The sequence below is a fragment of the Canis aureus genome, chromosome 23 (assembly GCF_053574225.1).
Source record: "Canis aureus isolate CA01 chromosome 23, VMU_Caureus_v.1.0, whole genome shotgun sequence".
Lineage (NCBI taxonomy): Eukaryota > Metazoa > Chordata > Mammalia > Carnivora > Canidae > Canis > Canis aureus.
This window is the reverse complement of record NC_135633.1, coordinates 10,432,814-10,454,091: the sequence shown is the minus strand read 5'-3', so window position 1 is coordinate 10,454,091 and position 21,278 is coordinate 10,432,814. Positions and strand designations below refer to the sequence as shown.

Genomic DNA, 21,278 nt, shown 5'->3' with positions numbered 1-21,278 from the left:
CAGCTCCTCCTTTGTCCAAAGTGGGAACTTGTACCACCTCACCATCCTGTCTAGCCATGGCAATGCCTGGTGGCAGACACAGAATATGTCAAAAGAAGGCTCACTGGAAAACTAAGCAAAGAACCAAACCAAATTGCAAAAGAAGGGGAAAAAGAAACCTGGAAGCAAATGAAGTAGCAGAGTAGAATTTTTCTGCTTACTAAGAAACCTAAGTAAGGCTGCTGTGGGGTCTGCTTCAGCTGGAACATGCATGTTCTGAATCCCTGTCTGGGGCAGGGGATAGCAGAAGCCTGATCTGAAACAAATCTGGTCTGACATTGTTTCCAGGGCAGTCGGGATTTCCAGATCCCCACAGACTGGGGTCCCTAGACTCCAAGTTTTACAAATCCCTTCTGCAGCTAGGCTGAGATCCTGCACTGGTCCCCGGCATTCTGGGGAAGACACTTCCCTCTTCTGAGGCTCCCACCCTGAGCCTCAAGCCTTCCTATGCTCATCCTACAATTCCTTCCTTGAAGTCTTAATATATGATGATGATGATGATGATGATGATGATGATGATGATGATAGTGATAATAATAATACCAGCTAGGGATCCCTGGGTGGCGCAGCAGTTTGGCGCCTGCCTTTGGCCCAGGGCACGATCCTGGAGATCCGGGATCGAATCCCACGTCAGGCTCCCGGTGCATGGAGCCTGCTTCTCCCTCTGCCTGTGTCTCTGCCTCTCTCTCTCTCTCACTGTGTGCCTATCATGAATAAATAAAAATTAAAACAAAAAAAAATAATACCAGCTAACATTCATTGAGCCTCTACTTTTGTGCCAAGCACTGTTAGCACTTTACATAACAACCTCATGAGGTCAATAATATATTTCAGATGAGGTGATCAAGACACAGGGGGGTTAAGCCACTGCTATAAGGTTACACAGCCCCTAAGTGTAGGAGTCAGGATTTGAATCAAGCAATCTGACCTAGTGCCTGTGCTCTTCCTAACCACCCCCCATACTGCCTCAGGTCCTAGGATATGACAGGGTCGAAAGAGCAGTGTTGGAAGTCAGGTAGACAGCTCTACTATTTATCGCTACTTCCTCCGGACAACCTGTCGAACCTCTGAGTCTCAGGTTTCTTCTCTATAAAATGGGTGCAACAAATATGCTTTGTCCATTCTAAGACAGAGCAGGTCCTCAGCTCTGTCCTTCCACCCACCTCTATTCCACGTCCCTTCCTGGTTTGTCTGTGGCACCTTCATTAGGCACCAAAGCCATTTCTACACTTGAGGAAAGTTTGTCTTCCTCATCCTCTGTTCTAGTCTATTCTGAAACCATTGGCGCCTATCACACGTGAGACCTGGCACCAGGCACAGAGGACCCAGGTCTTGGGGAATGAGACACAAACCAGAGGAATCCATCCACAGGCACCTTAGGAGGGCTGTGGGGAGGAGCTGGCTGCGAGACCCAAGGCCGCAGGGCTCTCCTCCTCGGGCTGTCTCCCACTTCTGGCCTTCTGCCAGAGCCAACTGTGCTTCTCGTGGCTTCCAGCACAGCCCGCGCTGGGCTGGGCACCCGGGGTCCCTATCACGCCAGTGGTGGGCACCTCTGCTGCCAGCTCAGGTGCAGGCAGGTAGAGATGCTCGAGGCCGTGTGCCCGGGCCCTTCCCCGACTCTGCAACCATGCACGCAACAGCCTGTGAGCCAAGACCAGGGCACTGAGGACAAAACAGAAAGAACACGTCCGCCCTCCGGGAGCTCACAGGCACACCTTGCTCTCCGCTGCCTCTGACGTCCTCCTCACTTGGGTATAACACTGGACACCTTTGCAGCATGGTATCCGTTCTCTCTCCCAAGTGACAATCACTTCACTAGCACAGTTACACGAGCAAGCCATTCTCCCCCCACCCTGACCAAGAGAAATGAGAAGCAAATAGAATTATAAAAATACACACACGCACGCACATTTCTCTCACACCCCTTATATACCAGGTATCTCACATACTTAATCTTCACAGCAATCCTGCAAAGTGGAATTCTCCCCATTACGTAGATGAGGGGGGGAAACGGAAGCTCACACAGAGACGAAGCTGGTGTGAACCAAGGTTGCCTGCCTGCGGAGTCTATGCTCTTTCTGCAGCCCTAGGCTGCCTCTGTCACTCAGCCTGCGCCCTGCTGGCTCCGGCCCCTCCTTCATCTGGATTGTGCTCTTTCATGTATTTAGATTCCCTGCAATCTTCTTGTTTGTGCGGCTTATAGAGGGAGCCAACCTCTCTCCTAGACCAGTGAAAGCAGCAGCAGCATCCTAGGCACCACCTCTGATTCTCTGATTAGCTTGTCTTAATTACACCCAGGCTGAAGCAGTTCCGGTATAAAGTATCTGGTGCTGCTGCAAAGCATGCAGGTTTGCTGTTACATTTTCTCGCTCCTTCTCTGACTCTAGCCCAGTTTACTCCCCACCCCCTCTGCTGGCTGGCAGCCTACCTCCTCAGCTGTCCTTGGTTCTGCCTCGTTGCACATCACGTTCAGGCCTACAGAGTAGTGCTTCAAACTGCTGCCACCGCAGGCGGCTGAGCCAGTCTGAGCTCAATTCAGAAAACAGTGCCCGAGTCTCTGCTGAGTACCAGGCACTGCTCTGGGTGCTGCAAATAGGCAGGAAACAAAAGGAGAATGCAGGGGTCTTGGCCTTCAGAAGCTGAGTCACAGGCTGGGAGAGAAGTAGCCAGGAACAGAAATCATCAACAGAATGCAGGCAGTGATGGGTTTGTAACAGGATCCTAAAATATCAGAGCAGGAGGGAACCTTGATTTTTAATCCCTCCATTTTAAAGCCCCAAGGAGGGCAATTAGAACACATATTGGATAATAACAATGAGGGACGTCTGAGTGGCTCAACGGCTGAGTGTCTGCCTTCAGCCCAGGGCATGATCCCGAGATCCAGGATCAAGTCCCACATAGGGCTCTCTGCATGGAGCCTGCTTCTCCCTCAGCCTGTGTCTCTGCCTCTCTCTCTCTTTGTGTGTCTCATGAATAAATAAATAAAATATTTTTTTAAAAAGATAATAACAAGGAATATTTCTAAAACCCTTACTAGGACCTAAGCACGGTTCTATGTGCCATATGTGTGTGTGTGTGTATTTATATATATTTATTTGTATATATTTGTGTATATATATATATATATAAATAAACTCCTGGAACCCTCAGAACAATCCTAGAAGGTAGGCGCTACTGCCCTCCCATGGAAGGGTTAAGTACCTCGCCCAACTTCACACAACTAGTAAGGGGAAGCCTGTACTGAATTCAGGCAGTTGGGCCCTATACTCTTGTCTCTTTAATGCACTGTGATATGGAGACTGGTCTACCCGGAGAAGTAATGAGAAAGCTTCTTGAAGGAATTACTCATAGGCCTAAGTGTAAAAACAGTGCACCCCAATTATCCAGAATCAGTTAGGTGGAAACCTCAACTAATCAGAAGGTTGGTTTCATCTGGGGGTTCCTAAGTGCCATGGAATACAAGGCAGCGGAGGCAGTGAGCAGAGCCCCATGTTTCCAAAGAAAGAGGAAAGAGGTGGAGCAAGGGATTTATTCAGAGAAATAGGAGCAGCCCCATCCTTCTCCCCTTTTATGTCTGGCTTTCTACACATGATATCCGTGGCCTATGAAATCTTTAATATCCTCAAATGCCACTGCCTGGGGCAGGGAGGCCAGCTTAGGTACCTTAAAAAGATGCTCAATGATGTGGATAGAAAGTTTTAGAAAAGGGGCTTCTAGTAAAGCCTTGGGCAATCAAAGCCTTCCATTTCCTAGAGTCTCCCCCAACATGTACACACACACACATGTACCTCGGCCTTTGGTTAACCAAAAGTCTTCTCTAACTCTACCACAGGAGTTTGAGAACACACACAGTTATCACTATACTAATTACTTACCAATCACTGCCAGATTATGCTCGGAGCCACAAGAGACCTACAAAAAGAAAAAAAATAGTAAGTTATATTAGAGAAAGAAAATTCCTTGTCCAAGGAAAAGTACTTGACTTTTTCTCAAGTCACTTCACCTGCTTCACTGTCCCTTTCACCTCCAGTCACACAAAGAACACGACATGTACTCTCATACCTCCGGGCCTTTGCACATGTGGCTCCTCTATTTGGAATGCCCTCTCCTCGACTGTCTGCCTAGAAAACTTGCACTCATCCTTTAAAGCCTCATTGTGTCCACTGAGACTCCCCCGCTTCTAGGTAGACTCAAGTGCTCCCTTTATTATGCAACTTCTCTGTACCCCCATCAAAGCAATTCTTTTATTACCTTTACACTTGTTCCTGTCTCTCACTAGACTGCATATGTCTTGAGAACAGGCCTGAGTCTCATTCACCTCTGGATTGTATAAGGTCTGGGGCTCAGTTAACATCTGCTAAGTAAGAGAACGAATGAAAAAACCAAGTACATGAAAGAAAAAATACCTACTACATAAGAGACAATCCTTTGGGGTTCTAGTGTTTTCACCCAGCGAGCAGCACTTCCTGCCTTTCAGTCTCTACTCAGCCCAGCCGCTACCAGGAGGAAGTGGGAATATAAAAGCATCAGTGCTTCCCCAGGCACTAATTAAAAGAAACTCTGGACTCTGGAGAAGCATCCTGTGGCCTTTATCAGGATGCTCACTTCAGCTCCTAGCAAGAGGAAGACTTCAGGTCCCCACGGAACATCAATGCTGGAATGGCCCTGGAGATCATCTAGTCCAATCTTTCTACGTTGTGAGGAGAAAACAGAGGCTTGGTAAGAGGAAATAACTGGCCTCGGATGCCGGAGCAAGTGTGCATCAAAACAAAGACTGATTCTCCTGAGGCTTGGGAGATCTCTGATTCTCCTGAGGCTCATGCAAGTTCCTTTCTTGATGCTGTAGCTTCTCACCCCTTCCCAGTGAAAACCACTTGGAAGTGATATTCAAAGGTCATTAGTACAGGCCCCTGGCAGTCAAGGTAACAGGCTCAAAAGACATTTGAGTATTGGAGGCCTAATAGCACACTGGTAGGTGAGAAGGGTCAGTAAAGCTTCTGAGACTTTTGTCTTTGTAAAAGCTGCGTGTTCCAGATCCCAGCTTCCACAGGAATAGAGATACCTGCACTTAGGTGAACTCCCTGACAGTGTGGGGCAAAGAAACACCTGCATATTTCACACCAATAAATATTTCCCTCTGAACTCTCTTGAGGCAGGCTCAGCGTCTAATTTGCCTGACGGGTTCCACCTTCTTTCACCCAGGACCATACACACAGCACAAGTTCACTTTATGCTTCCTGGTTACACTGAGGCTGGGTCCCTAGGTTCCCTCATAAAAAGCTGCTTAGACTGAGGAATTGGAAAGAACTTAGATGTCTAGCAACAGAGGAATGCTTATGTAAATTATGGTGGAGCCATCTGATGGACTCTTACGTAGCCTTGAAAAATAATGCTTACAACAAAGAAAAATGCTCATGATATCCTATGAACTGAAAAATCATTTACAAACTGCATATGTAATGTGATCTTGACTCTGTAATAAAATACAACAAAAGACTGGAGAAGATACATCAAAAGTTTATAGTAGGGGCACGTGAGTGGCTCAGTCGGTTAAGCATCTGCCTTTGCACCAGGTCGTGATCCTGGGGTCCTGGAATCGAGCCTGGCATTGGGCTCCCTGCTCAGTGGGGAGTCTGCTTCTCCCTCTGCCCCTCATCCTGCTCATGCTTTCTCTCGCTCACTCTCTGTCTCTCAAATAAATAAATAAAATCTAAAAAAAAAAAAAAAGTCTATAGTGATAGCCTCAGGGCTAGGAATGAGGTATGCATTAAAAGTATGGTTTGTCCTTTTGCTTTTTCTATGTTCTCTAAATTTTATACAGTAATCTTATAGTCAGAAACAAATTAGTCAACATAGGAAAAATAAATGTACCCACTACAGAAGAAAAATAATGAATAAATATGGCTATAAAATAAATATGCTATAAAATCTGATATGTTCTGGAGTTGTGGGAGGAAAAAAGAGTTGAAGGAAATATAAATTATGATGGTAGTTGCATCATGATGGTAGGATTATAATATATTTTTTCTTCTGTTCTCTGTTTTTCAAAGAGTCTTTAACTGTGATGGCGGCAGTAGTCGTGCAGCAATAACAGCAGGAATTAAAGTCATTAAATATTGAGGATGTATAAAAGCCAAGCAGCATGTGAAGGCACTCGGTAAACATCATCTCATCTTAATCATCCCAATAATCCTTCCAGGGAGGTTTGCGCCCACCTTAGAGATAAGAAAACTGAGGCCCATAGCTAGCTATGTGGCAGCAGCAGAACTCAAGAGCTACACCTGTCTGATCTCTAAGCTTGTGTTCTGTGTTGCTAGATGTTACTTTTTTAAAAAATAAAGTTATTTCATTTTACAAACCGCAGACAGAGAAGGGGCCAGCCTCTGACTGCCAGGGTTCAGCCTGGGGCTGCGGACTACAGAGCTGACCAACCTGGAAGACCGGGGGCTTGCAGAAACAAGCCACTGACAAATGCCAGCACCAGGCGGCAGATGCTGCTCTGAATTAATGAGCGAGGCACTGATGAATGGAGTTTGCCGAGCACTGCAGGGCCTGAGGCTCACAGCTCCCCGCTGCGCCTTGCTGCCTGTGCCCTGGCGTATGGGTCAGGAGACTGAAGACCACAGGCCGCAAAATCCCAGTGCTACACTCCTTCAGCAAGATCGTATCAATGACCATGGGCTTCATATTGCTCCTGTCAGCATCTACCCGCTATGAAGCTGCAGGCAGCTTTCTAGAAGACTCTGTTCACAATGGCAGCATGCCCAGGAGGAAGAGATTCAGAGCCAGGAAGCCAGGTGCGTCCGAGGTGCTCGGCTCTCTGGCTCTTGGCTCTGAGACCTTTGGCAAGATATTTAACTGCTCGGGCCTCAGTGTTCTCAAGTGTAACAAGTAGATAATAGTGTCGACCCGTCTGCCTCACAGAATTTGCTAGCGAACAAATGAGACCATCCATCCCCTCACAGCCATTTGTCTCACCTGCCTAGCATATAAATCTGAATGTGAGGCCCCTGTGTAAAGCCGTTCCCAGGCTCCCAGTGGTGGCTTTCAAGGTGCGCATGAGAAGGTCCCTGTTCAGCTTTTTGGCCTCACTTCTTCCCTCTGCTACTCATGAACACTCAACCCCAAATAACATAGTCCCTTTTTTTTTTTTTCCCCATTCACACATTATATTTTATCTAAGAACATGAGGCAATTTCAGGCTTTTGTGAATGCTATTTTCCTTGACTGGAATTCCCTTTCTCCCATTGTCTACCTAGCTAAATCCTTTAAGATTGCCCAAACATCACCTCCTGGTGATGCTCGCAGTGGAGCCAGCTGCTCCACCTGACCTGCTCCCAACAGCACGGCCTCATCACACATGAGAAGTCTATTTATGAAGTGTGCATGTGTGAAGCACCTCTGTCACTCAGACGTGCCAGGAGAGTGCCTCCCCTCCCCCTGTCTCTGTCACACAGCCCAAGTATATGGGGGCATGAAGTTGGAGGGGTGAGGGGTACAAAGATGAGGGGCCCAGAGAAGTTAGATGATCCCAAACAAGCATGAGTAGTGGTGTGATCACTCCAGCCAAACTGGAGCCGGGTGCTGAGATGCACAGGGAGGCCAGGAAGGGAACAGCGCTACAAGAACACAGTGTGGAGGTGATAGGAGCCTGAAAAGTTACAGTCGGATTGCTTCAGGAACTCCAGATGGCAAAGTCCAGTGGGCCAACAAAGGAGGTCAGTCCCAGGAGACGGGAGTCCCACTACGGAGAAAGTAGGTTCCAGCTTTCCAATTGGGGCCTTCAGGAGAAGGGGGCACTCCTCCCCACAAGTGAGGGGAACAAAAGCAGCTGTGGAAACCTGTACTGACTGCTCTGTTCAGGCCCCTCAGCCACAGGAGGCAGAGCTGCAGAAAACAATTTCCAAACCCCCAACTGCCATGGGGCCAAGATCTCCTGGAGAGCCTTCTGCCAGGCTAGACTCCATCAGTTCTTGTGAAGAAAGTGGCAACCGGCCTGGGGGCTGGATCCCACTAGGTACGGCTGGACAGGGATGAACTGACTGGCATTAGATGCCCAGGCAGTATGTGCTCACTTCGGTAGCACGTAGACGGAAATTGGAATAGTACAGAGAGTAGATGCCTAGAGACTATATGCTGAATGCACTAATGGGTTAAATGAATGAATAACTAAATTAGATGAATAAACAAAAATTAGATGAAGGTGAAAACATCTGTCAAATGTTATTATGTAAGTTCTCTAGCTCTGGGCAGTACTGTTGTACCGCTTCTAAAAACAGGTGACTGCCCCTTACTGAGTGCTTATGGCCAGCCACCGGACTAACTGCTTTGCCTGTATTATTTCATTTAAACTTACCCCAACCCTAGCAGAGAGGTTCTTTTGTTATAACTGTTTATACAAATCGGGCGACTGGGGTTCAGAGAGTACAGTAACTTGCTCAGTCTCTTACAGCCAGTGGAGGTGCAGGATTCTATGATCTTTCAGATTCAACTTTCCCGTCCTCCCAATCGTTTTAACCTTCCTGTTGGCAAACAGGATAGAAATAAACCGCCCACCTAGTTCCAGTTCCCTAGATCTGGAAACCATGTGCCTATTAGCAAGGGATCCTAAGGCTGGGGCGGCCTTAGACTCACAAAGGCCCAAACATCTTCCTGGGGCTAGGAGCGCCCACTTCTGGACCAATCAAGAAGCTGCTCTAGAGCTTTTTCCAGGGGGAAAGGCTGTAAAGTGGCAACAAAGCTTCTCCCCTGCCCTCCCTAGCGGGTAACTCCACCAGATTGCTCAACTCTTGGGGGACGGGGTGAGCAGGGAAGGTGTCACCAGGACTCAGGGGAAGTAGCACTGACATCCCAAGGAGAGGATGCGGGGCCTGGGCCAGTCCTGTGTCACTGGCCTGGAGCCACCGTCATCTTCCAGGGAGCAGCCCCCCTGGCAGCCCTGGGACCACCCAGGAGCACAGCGGGCCTTCTGATTGGTTCCCGCCCTGTGCCAATGGGCCCGTGTGCCCGCGGATGCTATGGCAACCAGGAGCCTGGCGGAGGCGGGCCATTCCCGGGGACTCGGAGGAGGGATTCGAAGCCTGGGCTCCGCGCCTCGGAGAGTCTTTGGCAGGCACCACCGCCTGCAGGAGAAGCGTGTTGGGAGCAGCTCCAGAGAGGCGGCCTCCCGACGGCGGGGGTTACCAGGGAAGGGAATGGGTGCCTCAGTGCAGCCTTTGCTAGAACCCTGCCCAAACCCAGCTGCTGTGTGTACAAGTCTGAGGAGACAACTAGAATTTCCAAACCTGTTATAAAAGCAGGCTGGGACGCTGGGCATGTTTTACAGAAAGCTGCGGTCCTGTCAGCCAATGGAGTTTTACCCCTAGGCTCAGAAATAGCCCCAAATGGAGGTCATCGAGGCAGCAGAGAGGCAGCACAGGTGCTTGCTTTTGGAAGTACTTAGCCTTGCAAAGATACTTCTAACTCCTTTGTGAGGGCTTCAATTTTTAACTGAAGCCTAGATGTCAAAGGAGGCTAAAAAATAAGAGGCTCCATCTGTCCTCCAATTCAAAGTCCCATTGATTGGGTTCCCAAAGAACCCATTTTCCCTGTAAAGACAATTACTTTTTTTTTCCTGAAGTATATTTCATATAAGAAGATGAGTCTTAAAGTACATTCTACTACTTCCTCTGAGAGATTGGGTTGTGGAGGAAGGGAGCTAAGATTTGGTAAATGCCTGGATGCCAGGCATGTGGCATCATAGAATTTCACTCTCCCTGCACTGCCTCACATCCTCACAGCTACTCTGGGAAGTGGGAATCTGTGTCCCTTACTCAACAGGTCAGCAAACTCAGAGGAGCTAAATCACTGGTCCCAAGTCACAAGGGGCTATGCACCCAAGTCAGCCTTGATCCAAAGCCTGTGGGCTTCCCCACTATACATACTGTCCCTCCTCTTCTGATCCCGGCACCAGACCACCCCCATCACTGAAGCTCAAATTCTCTAGTGGCAGCTCTCTACCTCCTCCTAGTCTGTCTCCACCCTGTTAGTTCTGCCTTCCCAAAGATTCTCAAATCTGTCTTAATCTCTAGCTGCTCCATCTTCAGTCCTTTTCATTCCAGGCTAGACTCTTAAAAAAAAAAAAGATTTATTTATTTGAGCGAGCGAGAGAGAGAGAGAGAGAGAGAGAATGCTCATGTACGGGAGCAGGGGCAGAGGAAGAGGAAGGGAATTCTCCAGCAGACTCTCCACTGAGCGCCAGTGGGGAAGTTCAGTCCCAGGACCCTGAGATCATGACTTGAACTGAAACCAAGAGTCAGACACTAAAATGGCTGAGATGGGACCTAGATGCCCCCATGCTGGACTTTTTAAAAAGCCACCTAAATGACTTCAAGCTTTCTTCTGTCATGTCATAATCTGATTTTTTATTTGGAAGCTGTCATAGTCTCAAAGCCTCCTAACTTCCTACCACACCTGGTGTATCTCTCTCTCTCTCTCTCCTTTGCTACATAGAAACCTATGTAGCTTCTCTGTCCCTGGGAAATCTGTTTCCCCACTTTTGCACCATTCTCTCTTCATATACTATGAACCCGAAGCCTACAAGACTCCGTTCCAAACCCACTGCCTTGAGGAAGCCTCCCAGATCTCTCAAATCCTACCACTTGCCTTGGCTGGAGTTTACTCTTGTCAGCTCTCCTTTGTACTATTAATAATTTGGGTACTGGGGTAGGGCATGTCTCCCCAGTCAGTGTGGGGTAGGAGTTACAGACCCAGAAGACCTGGATGTTGAGTCTTAGCCCTGCCACTTCCTTGTCACGTAGCCTTGGGCAAATCTCTTTGCCTCTCTGGATTTCAGTTCCCTCATCTTTAAAACAGAATAATAACCAAATAGATCTCATACATACTAAAACCTGTTCATGCCCCCATTCCCCCCAATCTACAGAATAAAATTTACTTTGAGCTTGAACACTGTTCTACAGATATGTGTCCACGATATATAAAAATATACAATTTAGGAACATATAAAAGGAACTGGCATAGGTTCATTTCCCTTTCCAACAGAGTTACCCTATTGGCAAAAAAAAGGAGAGAGCTAAAGAAATGTCTGCTGAATTAGAATATAATATACACAGTTAAACTAGCAGACACTCAGAATGCTTGCTTTCCTCACTTCAAGGGAATTCCTTTCTCCTAAGTTGCCATGTTGATACCAGGTACTCCTGTTTCTTGTGCCCATACCTAACTGGCGTGGATGGACTATGGACAGATACCTGTCTCTAAGGAGGTTAACGCATAGATTAGCTATACCCTGTGAAGTGGCCTGATGTGAAAATTCTGCCTGTAAGTGATTGTAGGGAGTGAGTCCTTTAGTTGGTAGCTGGAAGAAACAGACACAAGAAAGGTTAATGAAAGGAGCAGCAACAGGCAGAGGAGCCAGGACAACAGGAATAGTCAAAGTAGAGAAGAGTAGCTAAGTCACTAGAATATGAGATTTCTTGATCCTACTGCTGAGGGCATAAGAGGGTCTGGGCTGCCGAGGTAGCTTGTGTTCTAAATGACCTTCCAGCATTCGCTTTACCTATTTTGCCAACTTATACCCATTCTTACAATACCAGAGTAACTCAAGACTACCTCTGATCTTTACCAAAAGCACCTAATGCAACAATGCATCTAGATTTCAGGAAAGGCACACCATTAAGTTATTTACACTCTTGAGAACAGCATAGAACCATGTGCGCTGAACAACCAACTTCAAATACAGGTAATTAACAGAATCAGGACAGTTAAACACCCTATAGCATAGCATCTTTCTCAAAAACAATTGAACTCTTGCCCTAATAGCCAAGATGGGCTGGAATTAGAAAGACTGCCATTACCAAATGCTGGCAAGGATGTGGAATAACTGGAAAACTCTTACACTGCTGGCAGGAATATAAATTCAACAACTGCTTTGAAAAACTATTTGGCATTATCTACCAAAGGTAAACATAGATAGATATATAGATGCCAGGAGAACCAGGTACCCAAAATGAATGATTATTTTATCCCATCCAAAGACATGTGTAAGAATGTTCATAGCAGTTTTATTCATAATAAATACAAACATAAAATTAACCGAATATTCATCAGCAGCAAAATGGATAAAGTGTGGTATATTCAGAATATTTTATAATAAAAAAAGAATATTTTATAATAAACTGCTATTCACAACATGGATAAATCTTCAAGAACTTTGGTGAACAAAAGAAATCAGATACAGAAGGGTAAACAGTGTGTGACTCTATTTACACGAAGCTCAAAAATAGGCAAAACTTATTTCAAATAAGTCATATAACTGTTATAAAGGGGAAAAAAGTAACTAATCCTAGTAACTTTTTAAAATGATTTGTTTTATTTTAGAGAGAGAAAGAGTGTGTGAGCATGAGTGAGCAGGTGAGGGGCAGAGGGATCCCAAGCAGACTCTCCATTGAGCATGGAGCCCCACGGAAAGGGGAGGTGCCTCCATCCCAGGACCCTGAGATCATGACCTCAGCCAAAATCAAGAGTTGGATGCTTAACAGACTGAGCCACCCAGATGTACCCCTAGTAACTTTTTTTTGAAGATTTTATTTATTTGGGAGAGAGAGAGAGATCATGAGCAGGGGTCAAGGGAAAGAGGGAGAAGCAAACTCCCCACTGAGCAGGGAGCCTGATGTGGGGCTTGATCCCAGAACCCTGGGACCACGACTGAGCTGAAGGCAGACACTTAACTGACTGAGCCACTCAGGTGCCCCTCCCTTTAAAACTTTTAAACAAAGTTCTTTGACTAAATAATTTCCATCTAGAAACAAAAAGAGCTGTAAAAAAAAAAAACTTTAATTAGTGGATTCTTTTTTTTTCCATAGTAGTACGTATGTATCAATTCTGAAAGTATTTTGTATTATTGTAGGACTGTGCAACTAAGGAAATATATTAATGTCTCTGGAAGCCAGAGTTTTCACTGTAGACAAAGAAAGCACAAATATGGAATAAGGGATGGCAAAGAGGAACACTGTGGACATGGGATTTGAATGAGAGGTATCAGTGTGAACTTACAGTTTTATACACACACACACGAAGTTCAATCAATATGAAATTTCCTAGAAGCAATGACACCCTAACAGCATTGAGTTCACTTGGTACACCAATCTTGGCTTTTAAATACTATCTGACTAAGAGGAATCAGAGCTCCTTGGAGAAATGGCTGATTTCAGGATTGGGACAGGGAAAGAACAATTTGAGCCTGGAACATCTATTTGTGCCAGGAAGTAAGGAAGTGATCAAAACATGACAGGGAAATGTCAAAAGGATACCAGGTTTTCCAGAAGGGTTTTCCACTGACTAAATCAGGAAGAATTTGAACATCAGAATGAATAATGACAGTATTAGATTATAACTCATTGAATAAAATAAAAATTCATAAGTACTTCCTGAATAATAAACAAATAGGGGAAAAGGGACAGCTCTTCCTTAGCGTATGATGTCAACAGTAATAAACGTAAAGGAATACTTGGGAAAGAAAATGATTTTGCAATAATAATAAATTCAGGCAAGAATCATGAATGCATGTTGAAATTACTGGGCAGAAGTCTAAAGTGGAATGGAATATTTACATAATTTCAGGGTATCTCTTCACAGATCATTTCTTAGTTACAAAGGAGAAATGGTAACTGTAGCAGAGAAAGGAGGCCAACACCACCTTGCCCAGGCAAGGGATCTAAGTCAGTATCCCTAATAATGGGATAAACTGACATTCTTCTGTGCAATGCATTAAAGACACAATATCACTTATTTAGCATTCCTGCCCAAAGTGCCTATGTGAAATCCAATCATGAAGGAAAATCAGATGAAACCAAATTGAGCACTATTATGCAAAACAACTGTCCTGTACTCTTAAAAAATATCAATGTCATAGAAGATAAAGACAAGCTATTCCAGATTAAAGGAAGCAAAAAGACATGACAACAAAACGCAGTATATGATCCTGGGTCCTGGATCAAAGTGAAAAATTGCCGTCAAAGATATCATTGAGACAACTGGAGAAACATGAAGATGCTCTGTGCATTAGATAATGCCTTCTATCACTGTTAAATCTTCAGAAAAGAAAGAGAGGACACAAATACACACATGGGATAAACTGTCACTCGAGCCAATGTTCCTTTAGCAAGAAACCCACATGGAAGAGAACTAAAGAGAACTAAATCTCATCCTCAGCCTCTGTCACACTGAGGGAGTCAGAGAAATGGTCTGGGTCCTAGCTCTGGCCGTGGCTCTGACTTGGAATGTGAAGCAGCTTCCCGGGTGCTCCTCTCCTCTCCAATCTCTCCCTGTTCTTCCTCAAGTACATGCGGACCATTGTGCTCCCCATTGCCCAAGCCCAAATTCCTGTCTGGTACTGAAGATCCTCCATGGTCTGGCGCTAGTGTGGTCCCCCAGCCTCTTTCCCCAGTAGAATCATCCACAAATACTTATATGTCGGCACTTCTTTGGACCCCAAGCACAGCATCCTACATCCACTCCTCATCATGTGTGGCTCATGCTGCCCCCTTGGGGAAGGGAACCTTCACCACTCCTCCTTGGGAAGGAGGGAGAGGGGAGAAAAGGAGAACAAAAGGCACTTACTGACTACTAAATCCCATTCTAGGAAAGTAGGTGAATTAACTCATTATGCCTTCATTCGATAGATCAAGTGAGGCACAGATTGGTTAAATGCCTTGACTAAAAACATAGCTGTAAGTGGCCAGGGCACATCAGAACTAATTGCTCCCTCCTCTGGGTTCTGCTATAGGAATAGCACTTACTCCTCCTATTATTAAGTGGTTCACAAGTTTGTCTCTCCCTAGATTACATAGATTATAACGTTCTTAAACATGAGGACTGGGTATTAGTAATCTCTTTCCTCAATGGCTCACACAGCGCCCTGCACATAGTAGGTCCCAAACACATATTTGAAGTCACTCATCTGCATGCCTAACCCCCACAGCTCTTTGGCTCAGAGTCTACACAGAGTAGGTACCCAGGAAATGTGAGAGGAAGGATACTGGATTCATCCTTGAATTTCCTCAGCTCTTTACTGGGGTTTCCTAAATGCTTGGGGCTCTGTAAATAACAGTTGAATTCAGAAACTAGATTATCCTTCAGATATTCAGAATTTGAGTCAATGGATAAACAGAATGGCCTCCCAGGACAAGACAGGTAAACCCCACAAGGCTTTGAGGAAAAGCCCTGGGTGGCCCCCCAGGGTGGAAACAATAAGAAAGTGAACCCCCTAGTGTGTGGAGGGAGATGGCACAGACCCTCCTACCTTGATTCTATCCCCCATAATAGTAACAGTAAGAAACAAGCTGCCAGGCTAACCCAGAGCCATTTATACACAAGGCCCAAGAAATCTTTCCCTTTGCTGCAGCTACACAGCAGAGCTTGCTGGGCCATCGCCAGGCATGGGGCAGGAGTACCTGAACGTGGTCCTAGACCAAGGGGCCAGGTGGAGCTCCTCACATAATGGATCACTTTTGCTTTTTTGATTAGACTAAAACAAAACAAAATCTAGAGGCCCACATTCTAAAGTGTTATTCTTTCTGGGATTAAAAAGTCAAGAATACAGATTAGATGGTGACAGAGACCAAAGCTTATCACAACAAGTGTGTGCACTTGAACGATGAGCAAGGCACTACCAATGAGGACTGTATCTGCTGCAACGGGGGCCACGTGACCCAGCCTGCCAGCCTTCCTTCCCAAGTGCAGCCCCACAAGTCAGCAGGCTGATGAGTGCTGCTGGCCTGTCCCCAGGTGGCAGCTTGCTAGCATCCCACTGTCTTCGCTCCAGTTCCCAGCTGAGTGACCCTCAGAGGTACCTCCTTGATCTACAATGTGACTCTGCCACTCTTCTGGTTCAAGACAAAGTTGTAGATTATTAGGTTCTGTGCTGGGCTACAAACACAAAATAATTTTTAAATAAAGCTCACTCATTTTTTTCAGATTATAGAAGTAATATACAAGTATGGCAAAAAAAAATGAGGAAAACTTTAAAACACCTATAATCCCACCACCTACTATTAACACGTGGTATATTTCCTTCCAATCTTTTCCCTATCATTATTTGTGCATTAACAAAATTTATGTAATTTCAGAAACATAGTTGGGGTCATGCTATATATTCAGTTTTATATCATGACTTTTGCACTTAACATCATGTTGTTTCCTATGTCATTACTTTCATTGAAATTGTGATTTTACAGCTTTATTGAATCATAGAAATGTACCCTTAACCCTAATTTCATTATTTCCCTACTGTTGGATACTCAAATTGCTTTCAATATTTTGCCATTATAAACTGTGTTTTGATGAACATTCTGGAACAAAAATCTTTGCCTACATTCTGATTATTTCCTTGGCATGAATTTTCTAAAGTAGAATTATTGAATAAATGACGGTAAACCTCTTTAAGGCACTTACACGATTCAGGCAGTACATTTTATTAGGGTCACTGACAAAATAGATCACATCCAGCAGAAAAAGAACAAAATGCGAAAAGGGTAACAATATGGAAGTAATAATATTGGCTAACGTATATTGAGTGTCTATGTGACAGGGAAGGTGCTTAAAAGCTTTGCATGCATTAACTCATGTAATCTGTGAATTAATCCTATAAAGTATGCACAGATAAGGAAATCAAGGTTCAGAGACGTTAACTGGTCCAACATCACAGTTAGTAGGTGGCATAGCTGAATTTCAATCCAATTATGCATGTGATTCTAAGAGAGTACACTTTCTGTTCTGCTGCAACATGTCGTGTAAAAAGTAAAGGGGGAAATGAGTGTTTTCAAGCTGGAGAAGAGAAAACTTGGATGTTACAAGGGCCACAACACACGGAGAAGGGGAATCAGATTGCAGGATGAGATGACAGAGTGAGGATCAATGGACAGAAGTGCTTAAAATGTCAAAATACTCCTTAATATCAGAGAGGGCATTCTAAAAATGAAAGTCTACCAAAAATGGAAGGGTTGTTTCCAGGTGGGCCAAATGTAATCATACAGACCCTTTAGAAACGGAGTTTTCTCCAGCTGATGGCAAAAGAATCCAGCAAGATTTGAAGCACAAGAATTGGAGGCACAGTAGCTGGCCTTGAAGATAGAGGTGCTGTATGCAAGGACTGGAGAGCCGCACCTAGTTGCTGAGAACAACCTCAGGCCAACAACCAGCAAGGACAGGGCCCTCAGTCCTACAGCCAATGAGCTGAAGGAGTTTAGAAGCAGACTCTTCTCAGCATCTTCAGATAAGAATCCAGCTCAGCTGATGTGTTGATTTTGGCTTTGTGAAATCCTGAGCAGAAAACCTGGCTGAACCTACCCAGACTTCTGACCTATAGAACTATGTTTGTGACAATCTGTTATGCAGCAAGAGAAAACTAAGATAATAGGTAAATGAATTAAACAAACTGTGGTGTATCATATGATGGAATATTACTCAATAAGAAGGAGCCATCCACTGGTTCACATAACATGGATGAATCTCAAACACAGTGGGCTGAATGAAAGAAACCAGACACAAAAAAGTACATACTATATGATTCCATTAATATGAAACTCTAGGAAAAATGAATCTGATTTATAGTGATAGAAAGCAGATAGACAAATGTAATTTATAGTATAAAAAGGCCAGGATTGGAGCGGGGGTGGGGGCTGACTGGTCCCACCTCCTTACCATCTGACTTCTCTGCCTCCCTCCGCATCCTCAGTCCAGAACTGGAATCAAGGAGGCCCATTCACTTCTTTCTCTGACACTCTAATAAGACAGAAGGCCCCATGAGCCCCTAACCCTAATGTGGGTAAATGTTCTATCTAAAGCACAATTTGAAACCTTACAACTCTCATTCCAAAGGGTTGAATAATCAAGTTTTCAAAAAGCCATGATGACATAGAGGCACCTGAGTGGCTCAGTTGATGAAGTGCCTGCCTTCAGCTCAGGTCATGATCTTGGGGTCATGGGGTTGAGCCCTGCATCTGGCTTCCTGCTCAGTGGGGAGTCTGTTTCCCCTCACTCTTTTTGCCTCTCCCCCCTTGCTTATGCTTTCATAAATAAATAAATAAATAAATAAATAAATAAATAAATAAATAGCTATGCCACAGATTTCTCTTGTCCAGTTCTTTTTAACAGTGTGTCCCATTTACAGAGAGGCCATACTGGGAGAATTGAGTATTCCCAATAATTTAACACTTATAAAAAGATTTACAATAAATAGCAGAGAGCAATGGTGACAGAGGAACTCGGGATTCTGGCCCTGCCTTCAAGCAAAGCAGAGGTCAAATATTTTTGAATGAGCTACTTGTTCCAGCAGCTCTAGTGTGAAGCTGTAAACATAAGCTGCCACCCTCTGCCACAAGCAGCAGCAAGGCTCTCAATCACAGGCTGTCAGGAGGCTGCTGCAGAAGTCCGGATAAAAGCAAGCTTCACCTCTGATCCCATCGCCTATTCATTCTGTGAACTTGGCCAAATTACTAAGACTGTGTGAGCCTCAATTTCCTCATCTGCATAGCTGGAATTAAAGCAATAACCTCACATGACTATCCTGAGGATTGAATTCAATTACCTATATTTAGTGCCTTGGACAAAGTAGACACTTACATGCTAGTTCACTTGCCTGTTTATTCATTTGGAGATCCGATGGCCCAGAGAAACAAGAGGGGAAGTGGGAAATTGTTGAAGTAGGGAAGCAATCTTTTTTTCCCCCAGACCTCTATTATCCTCCATCAAAGAAAAAAAAAATTAGAAGAGAAAACCAACTCTTCCGAAATTTTCTGAACTCGATTCTCTCTGTGTCAGCTCTGATAACCTTATGAGCAAACAAATATTTTTATATTCATCAACTAGCAATAATTTTAGACTCCTACATGGCATTTTAAAAGCATTAATTTCCATATTAATCACAATGGTCCTAAACAATGGCTTTTTTTCCCTTTCACATTTTCAAATTTTCCATCAGTAATAATATAATTCAACATTTGTTGAGTGCTATATGCCAAGTATAATGCTAAGAGTCTTTATTCTGAATACCAGAAAATATCAATCTTAGCATTGGTATCATTTAGAATATGTTTTAAAACTTGACCATTCTTTCTAACAGAGTCTACCTCATTATAGTGGCTACAAATCATCCTAGCTTTCCCATCCGGTACATACTAATGTCTTCAACTGCATTTGTTAGTAAAGTTAAATCTACCATTTATTCCCCAATAATCTTTTCACTTACTAAGTCAGTAGTTCAGTGGCCCTACATGGGGTGGGCTGGCAGGGAAATGCAATGTGCTTCTGACCATTCTCAGTGCTTTACCAACTATAAACATTCAAACAAACATGAACTATTGTTGTGATTATGTCAGTTGTAACCATCAGGTGCTCATCCCACATATTCCAGGTATAGTTATGTGTATGAGGCATACACATAACTGTGTGTATGCTCAGGAGACTGGACTTGGGAAATACTGAGTGGCCTGGACGATGCATCAGAAATTCAAAGATAATCCTTTTGAGGTTTCATTCAACCGGACCATAAAAAGCGGCCGGGAGTTCTCTTAGTAAAGAGGAAGGACAGAGGCGATCAGGAATGATGGCCAAGAGTGGTGAAGAGCACTGAGCACAAATGTGAAATAAGCAATTCGTTAGCACCTAAAATTCCACCTGAACAAAACAGAACGAACCACATACCATCCCCCACCCCACACACCCCCAAATCCCTTTACCCTCCTGACCCTCCTTTTTCTGTTGGGTGCTCTCGCCACCATCTTCACAGTCACCTCAGAAGTACCCAGGAATCCTCCTCTCACTTATCAGCCCTGCCAACCACCAAATTCTAGAATTCTGTCTCCCTGGTACTGCTCTTACGCTGCCTCTCTTATCCACCCCCTTGTCAATGTGCTATTTCAGACCCTCAGAACATCTGTACTGGACAATTGCAATAGCTTCTAATTATTTCCTTTTTCTGTTGTTTCCTTTCTCTCCAATTCATTGGGTGCCCAAGGTAATATTCCTAAATCTCAGCTTCAACTAGTAACTCTCCTGCTCAAAACCTGCCAATGGCTCCCCTGTGCCTAGAGAGCATACCATGAGTCTCCTCACCAAACATTTAAGTCCATCTGTGAACAGGCTACAGCTCTCCTTTGGGGAGCCTGCTACGTCTCCCCCAAAGAGAACTGTGTATTCTGACCAAAGTGTACCATTCACTGATGATCTCTTGTGCTACCAAGGGCATTTCCCGCTCTGGGCCTCTATGCTAGTCCCCCCTTTCATATCCTGCCTCCCAGGTCCTTTGGTCAAATTACTGCCCATCCTTCACACTCAGTGAAAACCTACCTTCTCCATGAAGTCTTCCCTATCTCCTAGCTAGAAGAAATCTCACCATCCTCAGAATTTCTAGAGTGCTATATCTATAGCTCTTAGGACAACAGCATTTTCTTTCATGACAGCTGTTTATGAGCTTGCTCTATCCCTCCTGCCAGCCTAGAGACTTTTAGCTCCTGTCTACCACTCTATCTCTAGCACCAGGTCCACAGTATAGCAGAAGAGCACATGCTTTTTGCTCAGGGCCTCCATTTCAACATCTGTAATATGAACACAACTCAACTCACAGGAAAATCAAAAGGTTTAAGATAAAATACGCAAATTATCGGCACACTGTAGGGAGTCACTAAATCCCAAACCCCTTTCTTACTTTTCACACAGCAGAGTACTTGTTAAACAAATAAAAGCTTGCATGCTTTATGGTTTGCAAGGAAAGATTATTATAGTTTTTCACTGAAGGAGGGAGAGAAGGAAGGAAGGAATGAGCAAAGAATCACCACATATGTAGGAGAGGTGAGTGACCCAGTCTGACTGGTATAAACAACTCATACTGGGGATGGAACAGTAGATTATGAAGGAGCTGGAATGTTTTGGCCTGGTAGTTTCAGGGAGTCTAAGACTCAAAAGTGGGTCAGTGCTTAGACTCTATGAGTCTGCAGGCTGGATGAAGGACTATAGACCAGGAGATCACTAAGAGGCTGCCACAGTGGTTGGAGGAAGAGGACACCAATGCCTGGCTGTGACTGGTGACAGCCACAAGGGAGCAGCCAGGAATGGGTGGATTTGCAAGGCAGGCCCAAGTTAAAAAATGACAGGGTTGATGAGTGCTGACAGGCTACATGAGTGGAGAATTCTGACCAGCTGAGTCTCCTAGAGCCCCAAGTCAGGAATCAGGAAGACAGAAG

General features: G+C 44.7%; 1 protein-coding gene across 1 annotated transcript in view; it reads right to left on the bottom strand.

The window, feature by feature from the left end:
- SERGEF (secretion regulating guanine nucleotide exchange factor) overlaps positions 1-21,278 on the bottom strand; it is a 221,308-nt gene that overhangs the window by 79,940 nt on the left and 120,090 nt on the right. Inside the window, 1 exon segment of the mRNA XM_077866293.1 lies at positions 3,915-3,951. Coding sequence (XP_077722419.1) covers positions 3,915-3,951 — 37 coding nt within the window.